At 47.5% G+C, this 21,572-nt stretch overlaps 1 protein-coding gene across 3 annotated transcripts in view; it reads right to left on the bottom strand.

Moving 5' to 3' along the window:
* lrmda (leucine rich melanocyte differentiation associated) overlaps positions 1–21,572 on the bottom strand; it is a 141,628-nt gene that overhangs the window by 96,023 nt on the left and 24,033 nt on the right. The window contains exon 1 of one of the 3 annotated variants that reach the window (XM_029834802.1): positions 15,583–15,683. The exons of the other annotated variants lie outside the window; for them this stretch is intronic. Coding sequence (XP_029690662.1) covers positions 15,583–15,668 — 86 coding nt within the window. The 5' untranslated portion in view covers positions 15,669–15,683. Of the gene's footprint in view, positions 1–15,582; positions 15,684–21,572 lie in introns of those variants that run through there. 3 annotated transcript variants of the gene reach the window in all.

Below are 21,572 nucleotides of genomic sequence, written 5' to 3'. Positions count from 1 at the left end.
GCACAAAGAGAGTCAGTCAATTAAGTCACTAAGGGCTTGGCCTTCAGGTGTCCTTGGAGAACAGGAACAGAGAGTAGTGTGGTTTTAGTACTTGTGTGTGGGTGTGTGTAGGGCAATGCCTCCCTTCCTCTGACAGTGGGGGCTCGCCCTGCCTATTGTACTGTAAAGACGGGGGCTTTAAATTGCTTCCGTCACAGGGCCCTGAGTAATGAGTGTGATTCTAATCGCAGTTCTTGGGGCCATCGACATTAGTCTTAATCTGAGCGAGGCACTCCAACACCTCTGACAAGTAATGCAGAGCAGGTACGGGCGTAACGAGAAGCTACACACACTCAGGTTACCCCACCCAAGATGCAGAGGAAGGCTTTTGTCAAGAGAGCAGTTAGAAGCCCGCCACTGTCTCTGTGCGAGGCTGCTAAAGTGGGGAGGCTGTGTTAGTGTTTGCAAGCCTAAAACGCAGCAATCAGAACACAATTACATCAACATTAAAACATGTATGCCAGGAATGGTGTGTAGAACGAGTCTAGGTGTGACCTTATTTATTCTTCGGGGCACCCAAATTCCTCCAGCCTCTGCACACTGTCACGATTGTTCACCCGCACGCCGAACAAACAGGTAGCAAAGCAGAGAGTCCGCTGCCACTGGGGTAGTGGAGGGCTAAATTGCTGTGGGGCTGTGAGTGGCTGCATAGCCGAGCAGGTCGTTCCTCTCTGTCTCTCTGTGTTTGCCTGTGTTAAACTCCCTCCTCTGCCCTCATCCATCCTCTCATCCAGTCCCCAGCTCTGTCCATCCATCAATCCCAGCACTTTGTCAGCACCCACTCCATCCTGGCTGCTGCAATCACGGAGCAGAAAGGGTGGCGCACGGGGCATGCGCGAGGGAGAGGCGTGTGTAATAAAGCCACAGACAGGTTCAGAGAGGATGGAGGGCGGGGGGGGGCTGCCTGGCCCACGCTGTCGTCCGCTGCCTCCGAGCCCTCGTCACTGGGGAGCTTTTCACCTCCCATCTGCATCGGTGCTGATCTGCTGACAGAGGCCCTGACAGGCGTCGCCTCCTATTGCACAGGCAAGCAGAAATACTAATGCCGCGCCCCCACCCTACCTGGAGCACTCGCACCTCCTCTCCCAGGCCAAGACATGACGCTGATAAAGAGGGGTCGCGAGGTGGCAGTGACGGAACAGGTGACAGAGGTGTGGACGTGCAGCAGGACAGAGGGGAAAGTTGATCTGAAGATGGAAGAAAGCAGGAGGAGGAGGGGGAGAGGCTGGAAAACAGGCTAAATTACGACGAAAAGCAGATAACAGCAGGTACAGGAGGGAGCAATTTGGCCTTTTTTGGGGGGTTTAGTTTACCGCCTCGCTGTCAGAGAAGTCGCAGAGAGAAAACATCTGTTTGATTAAACCTTGATCGGCTGGAAGTCGGAGGTTGTTTGGAGACTGAGCAGACGTCACTGATCTCACCAGTCGTGCTGGCTGGGACGCTAATGAGAGGAGGGCGCGCACGGCGCATTAGAAAGAGCACAAATGCACCTTAGTTGTAGGGAGGTCCCACGGGACGAGGTTAAACTTAAAAACAACAGTCTCACCTGAGAAAAGCTTCCCAAAATAACAGCAAAACACGCACTGTTGTTTTTTTTATGTTCACAGCTGCCAACACAGCAGATCTACCCTGGCATTATTACCACTAATCCAGCTTATTTCCTCACTTTTCTGACCCAACTGCTACGGCAGAGTCAGCGCACGTGGTTGTAATTCCTACAAGCATCCAGGGCTAATTCAGGTTTACAGGTTGTTACTGTTAATGGAAAGCATCATCGCGGGCCAGGAACCAGGGAGAATAATCAAACCGGAGCCTGCGCATCTTCAAAGGCCCGCCCTGGCCGTGCCGTTGACTCGGTAACGGCTGATCAAAGCGAGGCTACAAAACGAGGCGGCGGCAAAAATCTGTAGGAGAAACGAAAATGTGGGGAATGCAGCCGTCATATATGCAGTATAATAAAAAGATGGCGCTACGGCTGGTGGCGGAAGGATACAGCGGCGCACTTTTACACGCCCGTTGACCTTTTTTTAATCGAGGCAACATTACTCCTTTTCATTAACAAAATGTGCTGATTTTAGCCCCCTGATGCGCTTAAACAAAGCCGGCGAGCCTCCGTCTCGCTCCCGATGCAGTTTCCAATCAGCTGACACTAATTAGACAGCAATAAACTGTTATTAATCGGCTGGACAGCGCACAACGAGCAGGATATAAATGGTGGCTGTCAGGGCTTCATTCAGGAGCCAAATGAGTATTCTCAGCTCACTGCCTGTACATGAGGCATCAGCACCTATGTCTGCTAACAAATGCTGGCAATTCGCCGCACTGTTGATGTGTCACACACACACACACACACACACACACACACACACACACACACACACACACACACACACACCCCAGTGAAGTCACAGTTTTAACCGTGTTATATACCCTCTAAAACAGACGTTTCATAATGGTCCTACTTTTGGCCCGGTGAGGTGGGCTAAGCATCTTGTTCCGCCACCGGTCCCAGTCTGGCTCGCAGATAAGGGCTGTAATAAATGAGAGCCTTATTTACAAAGTCAGCTCCACTTTAGCCAATCTGTGCCTGGAGAGAGCAGTTAGAGCCGGAGAAATGAAAATGTGTATCGACGGGAAGAAGAGGGACAAGCTCCTCGGAAGCGGCCAAGACAATCTATTACGGCAGCGTTTCCAGACGTCTCCATTGCTACCAGTTTATTAGGAATGTGAATGGCCCCACACGAGAGGCATTTATGATGGAATGTGATTGGATTACACAGCGCTCTAACCATGTGTGATTGGTTTATCTGGAAAATATTAAATTCCTGTTTAAATGGACTGGTGGGGAGGTGGGGGGGGGGGGGGGGGGGTCGATAATGCGCCTTCCTCGCTGGAAGGACTTTGTGGGGGTGAAGTTATGAGATTTGATATTTTATCACTCATTTCATGCTTTAGTGCGGCATGGAGACTGACGCTAATGCGCTGGAAGGACGCGGCGCTGACAGCACACCAACATATTCGCGTCCAATCACCCCTGGCTCAAGATTCATCCGGACTGGGAATAATCCATTCTGAAAAGATGAAGTGGAGGTGGGCGTGTCTGACCGCTCTCCTCGTAAGTCATCTGGAAAAGAAGAATGAAGTCACGGCAACGAGGATGGGAAATTACAATGGAACGGAGGGGGAAACTGCCTGGGCGTGGGATTGTGAAAACCTTCTAAATGTAGAAAACAAAAACAACAGCCGCTGTGGGATGGAAGCGGGAAGACAGTGCATGCATTTAAAGCTTGTGTCCTGTGAAGAGCAAATATGAATAAAGGGCTTAGGAGTAATAAAAGATTGTTTATGTATTCTGGCATGAAATGGGGCGGCGTTGTGAGGGCGGCAGGCGAGAGGAGACGGATGGACGGGACTGACAGGCTGGTATTCATCCTGCACGCCCCAGCGGCCGGACTGCTACTGGCGCTCGACAGAGCAATAAATCACCAGCTCTCCAGTCTGTACCTACAGCTTATTACATCCAAGATGACAAATAAATAATAATCCCTGTCACGCCAGGCCTTTGCTCAAGGATTGAGCCAGAAACCTTTTGCTCATCACTCCTGATCTTAAGTGAAAACACTAGAACAAGGGAATTGAAGGCCACGCTTTACTGAGCTTATGGAAGTCGCAGCGAGGGAGAGAGAGACCAAATTCAAGAGATGATGCCACTACAAAGTCTTTCTGGGTGAGAAAGGAAATGATCCAGAGAGGTGGAAAGAAAAGGGGAGGCGAGGGGGGGTGTTTGGGGGAGAATTGCCCTTGTGCTCTGCTGGAGGAGGGGGTGAATGGGGCTCTGGAGGATAGAGTAAATCAAAAGGCTTCATCACTGAACAGGACCACAAACACCGTGTGCAATTTAGGCTGGAACAGCTCCTCAGCATATCCATTACCCCCCCCCCGCCACACACACACACACACCATAACACAACACTCACTGGTCACACTGTGACGGACAATTGACTTCAACTCATAAGTGAACGTCCTCAACACAGCCCGAGATGAACAGAGACGTCCAAGTTTGGTATTAAAGTGAGTAAAAACACACTTGCGTAACCGGCTTAGTTCACTCCGGGATTATTCAACCACTTCCCACCTTTTTGTTGAACTTTACAACAGTTAACAGAGCCTGTGAAACGAGTCCACTTATGTGTTATTTCATATTAATTGGCACTTTAAGGAGGGAAGAGAGGGAACATTCGACAGCTTACTCTCTAAACCCCTTAAAAAATGAAAACAAGGCTTCTCCTTTAAACAAGACACAATTTACTTAGTGCAGTGCCACCATAAAAATTAAAAGCCTTCAACAGCAGCAAATGAAACAGCACTGGGGTGTTGTAAATCAGATATGTCACGTCCACCCAGAGAGAATCTACATACAGGAAACAGGGGCCTCCTATTAAAGAGTGCACTGTCATAAAGGTTACTGAATTGCAAATGGTCCTCTCCATCTTCCCTGTAATGGAGACTGCTTGAGACAGAGAGAGAGAGAGTTTGCTTGTGGCAAAAGGAGAGGAGAGAAAGCAGCAGAAGCATGATAGGAATAACAACCGAGGGGCAGCCGGTCCCAGAGTCTGGGACTCTCCCAGTCCCTTCATAGCCAGCGCCAGAGACATTAATCACTGGATCACCAAGCCATGCTTAATTGCAAGTTGTATATCACCGTGCATACAGTGGCTGAAGGGGGAAGGAAACTCATTATATGGGTTTGCTGGATGCAGAGCGTGGTGCACCTCATCTGGACCCCACCACCTCTTCCTGTCACCGTACTCTGGGGAGCCAGCGCGACGTGACAAGGAAAAATGAAGCATGCAGTCACCTCCTAATTAATATAGCTTTGCCACTGTTGTCGGACCACTGAGGACATTTAAGGCTGATCAAAAATGTACTCAACCAGTCACGCCACTGGGGGCCAGGGGCGTCAGAATTTGAATGGGTGTAGTAGACAAACACGTGCGTGATTTTTGCTTATTAGCTGAGGCAGAGGAAGCATTTGTGGGAGCCACTGAGCACCGGAGTCAAGGTCAGAGGAAGGCTTTCTCAGCTAAAAGAGAAAATGGGACCAACTCCCAATCGGCCACTTTTATTTAGATTTCTGTTAGTGTTTCTGTGGGCGCTATGCTAATGAGGCGGGCTTGATAAATGGCTCATAATATTTCCCAGACATTTTGCTTTCCCTCAGAAGTTTTCCAATGTGATAGCCTGAAAATAATAAGGCGCACTCCATCATTATATCAATTTCTGTTACCCAGATATTTCAGCCCACATTAGCACTGATGAGCAAAAGGCAAACAGAACCAAGGGCAGAGCCTGGCACCATTGATCAAACACTGTCATTTAAAGACTGCTCCTCCTGCAGACACACGCAGGGTAAACACAATATAATGTATGCACAAATATCTGCGCGCATGGATAAACATCAACCGCATTCATGCGTAAAGAATTGCACAAAGGAAAAAATTCTATTGGGGTGATTGAGGGATATTAATTTCTCCATATTGATGGTTTTTAATCACATTCTCAAACGATAAGTAATCAATAATTAAAGATAGATAATTACTGACATTAAGTAGGTTCAAATCTGGTTAATTTCATAAATAACCTATTTTTTTGTAGACTGGCAGAGCTTTATAGTCTTAAAATGGGACATGTGTGTTTTTCAAAGGATATTAAGAAACCATCTATTTTAATGAACAGTGTGGTTTTTGTTCATTTTAAACCAGTTTAAAAGAAAGAATGGAGATGATTAAAAAAAAGAAAAAAGATAAAACACTCAGATCTGGTCTTGTGGTCGGGACTCAACCACTGTGTTGGGTCCCAGCCCAAGTTTAGCTCTCAAAAGCTCTTGTAAAACTTTGTGACCCGTTCTGAAGGAGGCCTCTGGGAAGATGGATGCAGGGTCAAACAAGCATTCCAGGTTTAGGCATGAAGTGAGGGACAATTTCCATACAGTTGTAAAAAAAAAAGATAAAGGTCAGGATTCCTGAGAAGTTGTCACCGAAGGGCCAAAGTGCACAGAGAGTTCAGAGGGTGAGCGAAGGACGCTGAGGGGAGGAGGGAACAACGGATGAGACGGAACCAAGAGCTGATGTTCCTCATATAGGTGCTGGAATGAAGATGGGATGCCATCAAAACTCAGTCAAAAACCAAATATGGTGGCTTTCTAATGTAAACAAATGTAAACACTACCTTCATGCAGCCCGGTTTCCTTCAGGACTGGTTGGGTTTCCAGCTGACAGTTCTGCTGAACAAACCCAGCAGTGTTTAATAACCAGCCCGGTGCTGATAAGATTATTTGCATGACCTGGAGGACTTCTTAAAAGTCCTCAAATCCTTTGATCGTGTTGTCTTGACCCTTCTGTCTGATGGTGGATGCCATGCTACACGTGTTCTACATGTTAGTTTAACTTAAAATGGTTTGGAATGACATGGATTATCAAGCACGGAGGCGAGGGCGGCCTTCTGTTCCCTCAACTAGGTCAAGGTGGAGAGGAGGGAAAGTTGACAGAGGCCATTCCTTTAGGCAACCAGGTCTTCTGGAACAAGGAGACGTCGGAAAGAAAAGCATGGACGGGAAGTACAGCGGAGTCTGAACCCAGAATTCGATCAATCCCGTCACGGCTGCAGTTCCAAACAAAGCCCAACATTCCTCACCGCTCAGCCAGGCTTGTTTTGCTAACGAGAGTTTAAGTTAGAAGCTTAGAAGCTGCAACACAAACACCGTCCTGCCAGACCCCTGACCTGCCACTTACAACCTCGATCGCTCCTCCTGATTAGACCAAAACAATGCTGGCTTAGCTGAACCAATATTTGTGCGAGTGAGATGAATCACTCAGGCTTTGTTTTGCCTCATGCTAGTCACTCAGCAGTAATGGACCCAACATCCCAGCCTGGACTAATGTTCTCTAGCTGACAAATAACAGCACCTGTTGACTGAATGAGAACCCCCCCCCCCCCCCCAATCATAAACTGTAGAAATGTGATTTCAAATTCAAAACAACAACTTGAAATTGCCGTTGAAGGTCTGATGCCGTGTTAGCGTCACCAACTGTGACAGGTACTAAATCACTCCATGGTAAATGCCATATTTTATCAGATTATAAAATCAGCTTGCAGACATTTCATTCCCCCCCACCCCCCCCCCTCTCGTTTAACTAGGGAGACGGGCCGCATTGAGAAACTGTCTGAGTTTTTACAGGGGTTACAGAACACGGAGGAGACAAAGTGGGGGGGTAGGGGGGGTGAAAGTGTGCGTGCTCTCCTTATGAATTACTTTGTTGACCACAAGCTAGGAAGGTGCCCGTCAAGTCCGAGTGGATCCATACTGTCAGGTTAGCCTGTAGGTGCTACAACCTTTGTGTTGTGTTGTCAATAGCTTGATGCTAATGGAGCCCACCTTCTTCAGCTCTGATCACGGGTCATACCTCTCCTCGGCCTTAAGGGGCAGTCTTTACTTTGCTGGGACCCCTGGGTCTGTGTTGGCCGCTGCATGGTCCCGCCCTAATGCGAAGTCTGTATAAACACTGTTGACTGTGCTCCCCTTTAAACTAGGGGAGGTCAGAAGTTCAGTCGCCAGGTTTTAACAGTTAAGGCCGGGCTGTGAACTTGTGACCTCCTGGAGTGAAGAGGAAGGGGGTCGTGAAGAACAGGAAAAAGAGGAGCGGAGAGGGGAGGGCCGATTGTCGTCGATGCAGAATGACTGGATTTACAGCTGCGTGCTTACTGCATTGCAAGCACAGCAGAAAACACCTGATAGCATCGCCTCGGGGGAGGAACTGCCCGACCCCTTTTGTTGTCTCTCTAGCCGTCATCGGAGCGCCATAAATCATGTTAATTACTTGACTGATGGAATAACCCTTTTGAAAAGTCAGTCTGTGGCAGCTCGGCTTGGAAGCGGAGATTCCTGCAGCACTGCTCCTGCTTGCTCTGCAGCATCTGTCACCCTGTGGTCACCGTCTAATCTTTCCATTTGTCTCCGGGACTTCTGAAGATGTGGATAAGCAGGAGGAGGGCTGGATGACTGGGACACAGGGACCCACCCACCATCCGTCTTCCTACGGGTGGTCTCCGAGTGAGAATCGACAAACAAAAGCTAATGCTAAAATCTGGAAGTCTGTCTCTTAAAGACGGTTGTGTTTGACCCACGGGTTTGGCTTCACGAACGTTGTTCTTTCAAAGAAGCTGCTTCTCGACGTGCACGAAAGGCCCAAAAGTACAAAAAGTGCACAGACCAATACTTTTATGAGAGGGTGATAAAGTCATTTTTGAAAGCCACCTATTGTGGAATCATTCATAAATTGCGTCTTTATTTCCTTCTGCTACATGATTACATGACTTCAACAGTCAGAGTTGGAGCCACAGAGCAGAACGCCAAAGACATGAAAGGTCATTCACACACAATAACAATCCCTCCAAGAGTGCACTCACGGGCTTGTGGGTAATTACAGTTCTTTCGCTGGAGTGTTTTGTGTTTCGCTTTGCTTGTTCTGTCTCAAAAGCTAACAACCGCTCATTATTCACGGTTTGAGTTGGCTTTCTTCCTTTGGCGGGCCAAATTACACACAAGAGTGACAGCTCTCAGAGGACGACAGGACCAACAGTTTTGCAGGGTTCTGGTAAGTGCAGGCTTAAATCAAGGGGGAAGGGACACCGACTCCAACCAGACAGTCTGTTGACTTTGTGGCAAGGGCAGCAAAGGGTTGGACTTTGAATATAGCGTCTTTTTACAGCAACCGCTATACTAACTGTATCAACATCTATAAAGTCTCCATCATATACTTTTTACGGCCTTGGCCTGCTCTTTATGAGTTCTAAACATATAAAAACAAACTTAAAAATAACTTAAACATGCTGAGCCTAACCGGTAGGGTATCCAACTCCACCCAATGAAAGGCCTGAACGCCATTCTTGGGAGCATTTTCCCCAAATAGTGTCAGTAGCACAGATGACCTCACGTGGTTCCACGGCTTGGCGAGCAGCTAAAATGTCAGGTTATTGACACAGCTGATTCAGTCAGTGTCAGATCAATACTCCCCACCCCCCAAAACCATAGAATTCAGGGCTGAACGGTAAGCCCCGCCCACTCTATTGTTTAGCTAGCAGGCGTCTACTGTACTGGGCTGTAAATGCGCGGTCAGTTTGGGGTCTGCTGTGGGAAGGATTTATGATGGCAAACAGAGGGTAACGAAACCCGGGGAGATGTTTACCGTTAGTGTCAGAGCTCATTATCCCCTTAAAGAAAATGAGGTCAATGGGAAACAATGGCTGAAAGTGTTGTGCCCGTCCGACGGGCTTCCATCGGTATCACCAGAGAAACAGGGCGTCAATGGCGATAAATAAGCAATTCACGCAGGACGGCTGGCGCTCCTTCTTTTTTTGGCGTACTGTTTAATCACTTTGCCATGGCTCATAACGTTTGCTGTTCAGCTGATGTGACAAGTCTATTTAAAGTGTACACAAGACCACCCTGTGCACCCCGAGCTCGTTCACGCTCACATAGAGAAACGGGGCCTCCGTCTGAGACGCTCATAAATTTAATGACACTTAATGAGCATTTATTTTAATACTGCTGTTTCACGGGTGAGACAGTACTTCACTCTACCCAAAATATAGTGCTGTGGTGTGGCTAATAATTAGCACTACTTTTAAAAAAACAGTATTTTTACAGGTTAAAGTATAGAAGGCATTTTAATTTCAGTCATCTCCCATGAATAAATATATATTTTCCATCTTCAAATGGACTTCTGCTCCATGGAAAATCACCATGATCTTCGAGTCTCTTCTGCCAGTTTTCACATACGAGGATTATCACAATAATAAGCACCAGTGCTGCTGTATTGATCACAGAATTCGCCTCGACTGCCTGAGAAAGGCCTGTCGATATGATCAAGGAAAACTGAACGAGTGAGTGAGCTATCCATATAAGCTTCTCTGGAGATAATTAATACTAACGACACAACTGGAAATACAAGGTTCTGCTTGAAGAGGAATTTGGTGGTATGAAAACACAATACTGGGCCATTAGCTGCTTGCTAATGCTAGGTCAACTTGGCCAACCAACCTCACCTCCTGTCATTCAGCGACATCTGTGTGAGTGGCCAGTTCATCGCAGGGGCCTAATATGAGCATACGGGGGTTCGGTACCTTGCTCAAGGGTACCTCGGCAATGCTCTGAAGGTGTTCTGGCACCTTCCCCTACTACCAGAATACAAATTTGTTGGTTTGTAAAAAAAATTCTTATCGGAACCAGACAGAGTCAAAAAACGACTGAAAAGTTTAAAGTCTGACAGTAAAATGTGTGGAAGGGAAAAAAAGAATTAAACGGAGTTACGTGGTGAGCTTCACGAATGTCAACCAGCATCCGAACACAGGCGTCCTAAATCTGAATCTTCATTTCCTCTGGTGAAGGAACTTAAATAGATCACATTTGTGGAGATCTATTACCCATCATGGCACCCTCATTCATCTCAAATGCATAATTTCTATGGGTAATGTGTTGCAGCTCCCGATGCATCAACATTATTTATGGTTTGACATTATAAAAGTAAGTGCATAATTTATGGCTCTAAATTAATGCTAAATTAATGCACTACCTTCCGTGCTGTCTGTTTTTCAGATATCCTACGCCAGATTGCCTAATGCCAAAACTACGGAGCAATCCAATTTGGAGCGGAGAGCCCACAGCAGCCTTGATTTATGACAGCAAATTAAAAAGAATGAAAAATTTATGGCAGCAATTTGAGGGCAGTCATAAAACTATTATAGAACTTTGAAGTGGCATTTTGTCCTTTTGCGTGGAAGGGCTGTAGGATGATCAAATGGCCCAGAAATACCAAAACTGCCCTTGTTTGAAAAAAGATCAGCCGTAGCGATCAGAGGTTAATTGATCCGCCACTTGAGTGAAATGAAGGCAGCGGTAATGAAGGCCGGTGGTTTCCCATCAACATATTACTTCAGCCGGGCCGGCTGCGTGCGAATTCCACTAGCATGAAATCGAAGCTGCTTCTGGCATTTGGGCGGACGCCGAGCCGTGATTGAATGGAAGCCCATCCTTGACTGACAAATGACATATTAAGCTTTCAGTCAGCGGGGGGGGGGGGGGGGGCGGGGGAGGGCAGGGGAGCCAGGCATGTCAGTTACCTGCTCCGGCTGAAACTCTGCTTGTCAGTCTGCCATTGGCAGGGCTAAACATGATCTGAAATGTTAAAAGCTTCGTACGCCCGAGTTCCTTTTTCCTCTTTTTTTCACTTCGCTGAGACACTTAGACACATGAGCCGTGACACAGCAGCCATGAGACTGGCCGTCGCATGATGAATCCATGTTGGCCATGAATGTCAGAGTATCCCGTTCATAAGTGGAACTCCATTTGTTGGGCCTGTGGGCATGCTCCTCTGGTTTCATGGTGGATATCAAAGGAAATCAGACTAATAGACAAGTGACACACAAAGCTTAACAGAAAAAAATGGACCTTCAGGTGGAAGGAGACGTGGCGTTATGAGGTGCGTTCTTCAACCACTGCATTTAAGCAGCTGTGCTACAGTGGCTGCTCATGTTGGGGGTATTTCTGTGTTCCTCCTGTCCATGTGTGGCCCATTAATAAAGATCCGAGTGTACATGTGACAGCGGTTTGTGGGCAGCGCTCAGCGGCTCCATGTGGCCCTCTCCTTGACTCTGAGGGTGTTGATTATGGATGATTAATGGTGTAAAGGAACAGAGAAAGAAAGGTCATCTCCTGGGTTTTAGAGGGAGCAGCTACATTGGGAGTAATTAAGATGCGTGTGTAAGCATGATTAATAAGCACACGCGGCTGCTGCGCACGGTAAACAAGGTAACCAGATGGTTCAGATATGGACTTTATAGGTCTGCAGATGGAGCTAGGTATAGAAGTGAGCGTGCATCATTCTGAGGATCTATTTTCCTCAGGTAACTGGATAACAGCTTACCTTTTGTGAAGACAATAAGCCAATCATCATTGAACAGGATCCAGCGGAGCATCACGTAAGCATGGAAGAGAGGAAAGAAAAAGGTTTTCAGCCTGTTTTTATTTAAACGTGTGGAGTTAATAATAGACACGGGCTGCGTTTCCCAGCTATAGCATATCAGAACAGCCGCTGAAAATTAAGACCGACCTACCTAAGATGACCCATTAGACGGGAGGGAGAGAAGAAAAAGAAAAAAAAAAATCAATCAACATCAATACTCCCAGCGCAGTCATTTCTAAGACAGATCCCATCAGCACATCCTGTAACCGACCGGCTTGGACTCGTATTACAGCAGCTTTAATGCATCCCACCGCCTGCACTGGCGTCCACGCATCAGGCCGATGCTGCATCAGAGCTGTCACGAACGTTGTCCAAATGTCTGGACGGATGACAACATCTCCAGCAGATGCTGTGACAACGGTACTGAAAGCAAGGGCAGCGTTCCAGCAACGGCGCCGTTTCAATATTAATACAAAAAAGAGAATAATATACAAGACCCACTTGAGGTGCCCCACGCTCACCCTGTGATCTTCCCAGTCATGTGACAAAAAGATTAACGCCAACATGGCGCGTGACTGGGGGCCGGCTTTGGGACAGGTGTCACTTCAGTCCAGTGAGCAGAGACAACTTCTGCTCATTCTGCCGTCTCATGTCTGCATGGCCGCCCCCGATGTCCTCATCGGGTCGGACATTAGATAAATACAGAGCGGCTGTTGGGGATCTGGCCATTTATGCTGGAAAAGGAGCACAAAAAAATTGAAAAAGGCATTTCTTTCCTGCGTAATGGTATAAAAAACACGAGTGCTGAGCAACAGTTAATGCTACATGATGTATGCGTGCTACATAATTGGGTTTATGATGATAGATTAATGCGATTGTCATCAAGTACTCATGCTAACGGTGCTATTAAAGAAATAGCTGACAAAGGTCTTCAGCTCAATCTGGTGTCTAATAATCACTGGCAGCGGAAGGACGCAGCTCAGACTAAACTCATTATGAAGGCACGGGGGCTTGGTGGGGCTTCCGTGGGGGCAGGAGTCGCTGTGTGAAGCTGAGGAGGCGGAAAATGTTGAGACATGCCCCAAGAGAGCAGGCGCCATCTTCTTTTACTTCCTGTATACAACCCGCACGCGCGACAACAAAGACCCGTCCAAGTATTCGTCTAAATTAAGATGAAATATCTGCAGTGAAAACAGCTGTCTGTTGGTCCAGCAGGCCCCGTTTGTCAGGGTGCGTTCAAGCTAATTGTAAGTGAGTCCCAACATCAGGTCTACAGTATGAGCCCAGCTTACTGTGTCAACAAACGGAGGACAACCAGGGCTGACAGTCACTGAGCCGCGCCACATGCTAACGTAGCCTCCACCAGAGGCCGTGGGACGTGATAACACCGCAGAAGACAAAGGGATGGGCTCCATATGGCCAGGAATCACAGCCTTCAAAAAGAAAAAAGGATGGAGCTATGAAGAGAATCAGGATGACAGCTCCAAGAAGCGAGCGGCATGGAAATGGGACCAGAGCCAAAACAGCGCCGTTTGGGTGGTAAACCCACTCCCGAGACAAAACGCTCTCAATATCTCTGTTTAAATTCTAGCGCCATTACTCCTATCTGAGTTGGTTTTGTGGTTTTGATGTTTCTCGGGGTCTTGCGTGTATCCAGCTGGGGGAGTTTGGCTTTGTGCTGAAGCAGTTTGAAGCCCTCGTTCATCAAACACAGTCCTGCATATTTGGACAATCTGGAAAAGTCTTACTCCTGAGCAAGACAGAAAACAGGGCTTCTCACTTCCTAACGCACGGCACACACAAATGTTGGCAATGTTTCCTGTTGGAATCTCGCGTCTGCTTTGTCCCATCCAAGTTTGTCAAACCGCTGTCATTTCAATTGTTCTGTAAAAGAAAAATTGTAATCCACCTGTCAACGGTGACAGGGTGTTGGAAAACCTAGATAATGGATAGCATAGGACCCAAAATTCCAGCTACGCCACTTTCTGCCAAGTATAAATCCCAATACTGTTTCTTTCCCCAAGTTTATTTGAAAATCAAACTACATCAGTGTGGAGTTTTCTGAGCGTCAGCCTCCACAGACAGACCCAGATCTGAATGAATAAAGGAAAATGAAATATTGACTTGTGGGATTAAGGCTTTAAACCCCATCCAGCACACTTCACAACCTCGCCCAGATAGGAAGAATGCAGCTAGGAGATAGCGGCGTTATATTTAGGGTTACACTGACATTGAATTCATAATTTGATTCATGAGGCCATTCCGAGCTACTTCCACAGGTAATCAACCTTAGAAGGGAAACAGTAGTGTCCACAATTAGAGATTAATGTCGTCTTTGGCCGAGTGGCTCACTGGCGTCATCGAGGTAATTAAGGAAAGATAAATCCCCCGCAGCTTAACATGGAATGAAAGTCAATTAAAAGACTTTAAAATAGCAGAGTAGGTTGTGTTTCTGAAGATCTACATTCTGCTGCATGAATAATACGAAACTGAAGGGTAACAAAAGGCCACCTAATGCAAAACTACTGTTAAATCTTGCAAATTCAGTGCTGATCACTGTCCTGACCTCTGCACTGTTAGCATGTTGTCAGTTGCGCGGCGCTGTGTAGGATTGGTTTTATTAACACTTGGGGCCTATGCACCAACGGCCCACTGACAAAAGCCGATGGGGGGGACGGCTTTGATCTACGCGCCTCACTAAATCAACACCAGGCGAGGGTTCACGCAGAGGTCGCTGGAGTCATCTGATCATCACATTCCAAAACCGAGCGCCGCATGACAGCCGCGGACCGGTACAGTTTAAATGTCACTAAAAGTTCAGGCTCGACAAGACGGGGCGGCCAAGTTTAACACATCCCCACAGCGGCGGATCCACTCGAGCTGACCGGATCGGCTGGTCGAGTCAAATCCGTGGCATTTAATCGATATCTAAAACAAAACGAAGAGCAAAAACTCCCACATCCATCTGTGCACACCATGGAAATGCAAAACATGCATTCGGGTTTACACAACTTAACGTGCTCGCGCGCACGTTGATGACGCCGAGGAGAGCGCCAGCACGACGTTGGGACCGCACAAACACCGAGGCGGCCGGCGCCGCGCGGCCATTTGCACGGGGTCACTAGCCTTCACAGGAGACCAAACCTATCATAACACAGCTGCGAGCAGAGACCTCCTTTGTATTCTCAGAGAAAAAAAGAGGATGTGCTGGTGGGGGGGCCAGAAAAGATGATCCAATTAAAGTTATATATCACTCAGCTCTCCACCGTCAGTGCATATTCCTCCTCCCAGGCAGGCCGGTGTAGCGCTGTAATTACACCTCTTCCTCTGACAACCTGCATGATTGTTTTCCTAACGCCGTATTACTTCGTTAGTACTTTCCGGTGCGTGTTATTTTTAAACTGTCAGTCTGGCGCGGCTCATCCTCCCACCCCCCACCCCCCCGCACTCGTCTGTTTATCATAACAATCATTAATAACTGTCACTTGCCAACAACCACAGAACAAACTCATTGCCTCATTACCATGTTGTGGCGTTTGTTCCGGCGCCGCGCCCGTGTATCGCTCGCAACAGGGCCAAGCCAATTACTTTGCTGAAATGGAATCGCATTAATCAAAACTTAACAAGGTGGCAAATGTAAAGATATCACGTTGCAAAAGACAGCGGAACTAATACGTCTCTGTGGTGGCTGCTGCGGAGGCACGCGGCCGCCAGCGTCTGGATGCGCCGGCTCCGGGGAGCTATATGAAATTTGACATTTCATATGATCTGAGGCAGCGGTGATGGTAAACAGAAGACATGCGGCGGGCAGGAGGGAAGTTCAGAGGAAGAATCAAAGCCAGGACGACACCGACAAAAAAGCCAGTCAGATAAAAGAGGGGAATCGGAGGTGGAAATGGTGGGGGCAGTAGTGAGACGTTGAGGTGGTGGAGGAGGACAAAAGTGGGAGGAACAGAGAAGAAGAGCAGACAGCGAGGGAGGCGCCTGGATGTACAGAAAGAAGAAAGAAGCATAGAAGAAAGAAAGGCGCAGAGATGGACAGGGGGCAGCCGAGTAGAAAAGAGGAGCAGGGAGGCGGGCGTGAGGGAGGAGGAAGCGCCGGGCGTATCTACGAGAGCGCCAGCAGGCGGCACTTCATCATGTCTCCCTTCACAGAGACGTTTTCTTTTACACTTTAAATGATGATACTCATCAATCAGGGGCTGACAGCTGCATCAAGCCGGCTGCAAACATGCAAAGGCCAGCAGTGTGAAACCTGCTGACGCCACCCATCGCTGCGTGCAGGAGGAATCAGTCAGCCGCTCGGCCGCCGCCCGCCATTTATCTCCCGCTCTCGCAGCACCCGGCTCGCCCTCCTCCACACCAAACCAGGCTGAAGACACAAATAGCACATTAGTACGTGTCATCATTCTGGATATTATTGCTGTGGTGAACAGAGACGGCAATTTCTGTCATTCATTTAAAAACAGGGGGAGGCTAGCCGTTCTTTAGCTCCTCCATGCTACCGGTCCTTTAATTTGTCACCATCTTTACTTGATCCTCCCTTTTATTTAGCGCTCATCCAGAGCACCTTTCACCGCGAGTGTGTGTGGGGGGGGAGGGGAAGGGGGGGTTCTGAACACGGCCGAGCAGATGGATGTGAATTCAAAGTTTCCTGATCTTTAGCAGAAGTTATGGAGGGTTATCTTTGGCTGTATATCTGGGCCCTGGCAGCTCTCCCCTGGTGATGAAGGATTAAGCAGCACAGCTGTCTCTTCCCAGAATGATGCAGTGCAGTGCTCTCCGACACGACAGCATCACTTAATCTTAATGTCCGCTCCTCCAGTGCAGACGCGCAGGACAAAGCCAATCAGCATCACATGCCACGGGGATGGACCCCGCTGCCTGGCCCGGGAGTCTCTCACCCTCACAGGCCGATTAATCAACTTCAGACAGCCCGGTTCAATCCCGACCGAAGCTCCCCCTGCTCTGATCTGCTCACTCTGACACACACACACACACACACACTCCCACTGTTGTGATGCATAGAGCGGAGGAGGGCTACTATGCAGAAACGCTTATCAGATTGCAGTTCCCATTATGCGTGTCTTTGTGTTACACAGAGGGGAAAAAGGGTATTGAGCAAAGAAGGATGGACTCCAGAGGTGGAGTATTGAATGCTTACACCTGATTCCGCCTGCGAGATCCATGAGCTCCAACAAGGGCTCTAAAGAATAATGACTCAAGCTCATTTGAACAAATGACTCTCTGGGAGGTCCGCAGCGTGGCTATGATAATAGTGCACGTCACAAGGACGCTGTCTCCCAGCGGCTGCCTTTACACATCTCATTTCATAGGATAGCCTAACAACCTGGAGCCGGATCACAGGCTCGCGTCAGCACACGCCGCGCGCACCCCGACCATAGAAAACGGCTTACGCCGCGATAAAGAGAGGAAATCCGCCGAGAATCCGCTGCGACATATCAAATGCAATTCATCAAGCCGCCCCGACAATTACACCAGCACCGTGAAGACACACAGGGAAATAATATGCATGACAGAACGATGTTTGGAAAACACACCCTAGTGTGTGTTTATGGCGTCCTGTCGAGCCCTGGTTATGCGCAGATATAGAATATTAGCACCATAAGTTATTTTCAATTGCAGTCAGTCTCATTACCCACAGGCATTTCCCTGTTTCATGGAATGATGAAGAGCGGCCCTGCTTCAGCTGGAATAGTGGGGTGTGTACAACATTAACACATGCAGGACTCTCAGGCGTCCTATCTGAAAGGCCACTATGATTTAGGAGAGCTAATTTAGAGCAATAAGCATTGAACACTGTGAAAGTGGGTGTGCTGCTATTATACAGTATGACCTTGAATAAGTAGTAAACCAAAATAATGGGATTCTTTATCTGAAGAATATGCTCATCTTTCTTCCGCACAGTAGCGCCGCATCTAATAAATGTGCACTTATATAGCGTCTTAATAAAAGACATAAAAAGAGAAATGTTTGCATTATTGTATCTGTTTCAACACTGAAGTGTAATTCATGGCAGGAAAGTACACTTAGCTTTGACAATAAGGACTTGTCTTTAATAAAAGCAGAGTTCAAGGTAATAAACAAACGGAATTCACTGTATTAGTCAACTGATCCCTCTTCTGGTCGGACGCACGGAGGAATCTGGGCAGGATTTCTTCATCCGTCATTTCCAATCTCTTCACGGCGCGGCCTCTTAATCTAATAAGTTATTCAGGAAATGCGATATCCACCGAGCAGCAGTGGTCATTTACACAGTTAGGTCGTTTCTATGGGGGTAATCGCCGTTGGCAACAACACAGCGTGCCGATCGGACAGTTTGTGATAGCATCTTTGAAGGATTTCACTTTTCCAGCTGTATCATCCTAAATTAGCAGGCAGGATCAGAGCTTTTCTATTAGGATACTGTTTTCTGACGCATCCATCTGGCGGACTGGCTCGACTGGAGCCAATGCTGATTTGTTTGGGAAATAAAGGGTAGCTATGGCAACAACATGATTGATGAAGTTGCCTGTCTTTATATCACAAGGCTTTGGTGACGATCACAAGGAGGCCGTGAATGCCAAAAGTCATAGGAAATCCCGTGATCATTGTGCCGGTTGCGATACTGTTTGCAGTTTCAGAATTTGACATTTGACCCCTCTTTCGTGAGTCCGTTTCTTTGGTCTTCCTGGTCAGATGAGCCTCAGTGCTACTAAATTAGCAGCTAACTATACAATTCACTTCACAGAGGAAATAGTATGTTTCATTGCTTTAATCTTGTGGCTATTAGCAATATGCTAATGCTTTTGGCCAAGTCAATTTAACCTCTTATTAGTAATATCTATTACTGTTGGCCATGCAAATGCTCTATGAAGGACTGCTAATGCAACCAAACAGTAGAAATCACTTCATACATCGATATTATTGAACATATTACCCCGGGTGCATGTTTTTGGGATGGAAAAATATGTTGAGTCTTCAAGTCCCAAACCTGTCCTAAAGTTAATAGAAAGGAGTGCATGAATCCATCCTGTGCACTGACAGAGAGCAGGACCCAACCCACTGCATCATTACATTTTTATAGATTCCTACCTGTGGTGTGAAATCGTCAATGGTGTTCTAATGATATGATGATAGAGTCGGGACATAGTTCCATTAATTCATCATTCTATATTCCGCAGCTTCCAGAGACCCAGCTAATACAGACATCATCTCCTGTCCCCTGTACATAATAAAGGCCTGTCAGAGCCACGGTGTTATTAATTAGCACTTCACTGAGGTGAAATTCAATCAAGTGCAGGCTCCATGATAGCTTTTTAGCAGGTTATGCAAATCAAATGTGACCAAGCCCTGTCGCTGCTACGAGGACACCTGGCTGCACTGCACAGTCACTCTTCACACTCCTCCTCCTCCTCTTCCTGCTCCTACCGAGGCACTAACGCATTCATTACTTTAACATTTGAGCTCTGCTAGCTCTGATAGCATCCAAGAGTGTGAAAAAAGGCAGCGGTGGGGACCCTTAATTGTCATTTAATTAGAATTAGACATATGGCGTAAGGAGCAGAGAGGGTGACGGGCCCGGCAATGACTCACCTGAGGGCAACAGAGAGCCAACACTCCACCACCACGATGATAAGAATACCATAATGGACAGACTGAGACCTCTGCATTATACAGAACTGTTTTACCACTTTAAATATAACATGTCTACCATCAATCTGCTTTGTGATATACTCTCTATCGTGGAACAGTCACGCAAATGTAAGAGGATGAGTCGGTAGTGGCTCCAGAATCTCTGCTTTAAACCCAAACGTTGCCCAGAAAATAAGTATCTGGCAAAGCTAACAGCGGCAGGCGCTAATTGACCCGCGCCTTTAAAGCGAAGGGAGAGCAGGGGAGAGATGAAGAGCCCAGCAAAACTGTCATCTCAGCCTTTTTCCCATAATGCAGCCATAAATCCTGTAGCCATCGCCCCGTAAGTCAGACGTTTCCATTACTAACATATCAGTTTTATTGAAATTACTGACATTTGCATGTTTCAATAATTGCAGGTCCTGCAAAGCTGTTGTAGCAATTTTAAAAGGGGTGGGGGTGGGGGGGGGGGGGTGGGGGGGGGGACGCACGCTGCATTCTGGATCAATTTTCTGCTCTCAAGGGACAAGAAAGGCAACGTGGTATTGGAATAGGCACAGCAGCCCGGATAATATTGTGCTGTTACCCTGTGACGGAGACAAACAGTTTAATCCCTTGTAAATCGTCAGGCGCAGTGTGAGATTGTTTTATACAGAGATGTAAATTGCATTGTCAAAATCAGTCATCTTCCAGGTATGGGGCTTAACAGCAGCCACTTTAGAACGGGGAAGACAAATGCTTATCTCGCTCTGCAAACCCGGAGGGGAGGCACGGAGCCACCTGGAGCGAGCTCCCTCTTTGTGTGGACAAAACGGCGTCAAATGAGAGGAAACACAAATACCTGCTGAATAAGGTGTTTGGGATTTATCAAAGCTGAAAACTATGACACAAATTTGTACACGTGGCTCGCACTGTAGGTTCTTATCACTTCACCGTAATGGGATCCCGGCGCTGTGCAAAACAAACAGCAGCACGGACCTAATATAATAGACAGTATGAGACGGGGAGGTTACAGCGCCGCAGTAATGCATGCAATTCCACCCCTTTGAATTATCTATGGTCTATCTATACATAATGCATACCGCGACGGGCTGTTATAGCAGAGCCTGGCAAATGAAACATCCCTGGAGTTTTCTGGGCGACACGGTCCACTAAATCAATGCAGCGTTTTGATAAAGCTGTGTGTCTAGATAATAAGTCAGCAATAACTACGTGCAATCATTTCATTAGGTACAGTATGGATGATACGGTTAGGGAAATGAGGAAAAAAGAAGGTTGCGGATGCAATGTGGAAAGTGCTGGCGCCGTGCCGGCGTGTGGGTGGATGCGTGCGCGTGGTTGTACGGGCAGCTGAGGCGCGCCAGCCTACGTCTGCGGGTCTATGCGTTTGCTGTGACTGGGACCGGACTGATGAGGCTTTAGTATATCTGTCAGGCCCAGTTTGGGGACCAGAGGAGTAGGCGTGCAGGAGCCGGTGGCCATACATCTCTATTACACTGGATGGTCACCACAGTGGCCAGCTGTTTATTCTCATTAGCTCGCACATTGGCTGTCCAAACCGACTCTGCACAGCCTTGCTCAAAGTTAAGTCCAGTTCAAACCAGTCCAGCACAGATGGAGTCACATTAGTGTTTTTCTCTTTATTCCCTGTGCGTGCTGGTGGGTGCATATTTTAACAGGCAGTATATTAGGGAATAAACTGCAGTGGAAAGGCAGAGACAACACCAGTAAATGGACCAGAAAGTGTATCTGCAGCGATCAATACTGCCGATCAATTCCACCTCACAGCCGCTCGATGATTCCTTCTGCGCTTCCCCGTCCTGCTGGGCGAGGGACCACAGCGATTCTGATATAATGTCCATTCTCTACATTACAGCT

Source organism: Takifugu rubripes, chromosome 4 (genome assembly GCF_901000725.2).
Source record: "Takifugu rubripes chromosome 4, fTakRub1.2, whole genome shotgun sequence".
NCBI lineage: Eukaryota > Metazoa > Chordata > Actinopteri > Tetraodontiformes > Tetraodontidae > Takifugu > Takifugu rubripes.
The sequence above is the reverse complement of the archived record's forward strand: the minus strand, read 5'-3'. Positions and strand labels throughout refer to the sequence as shown.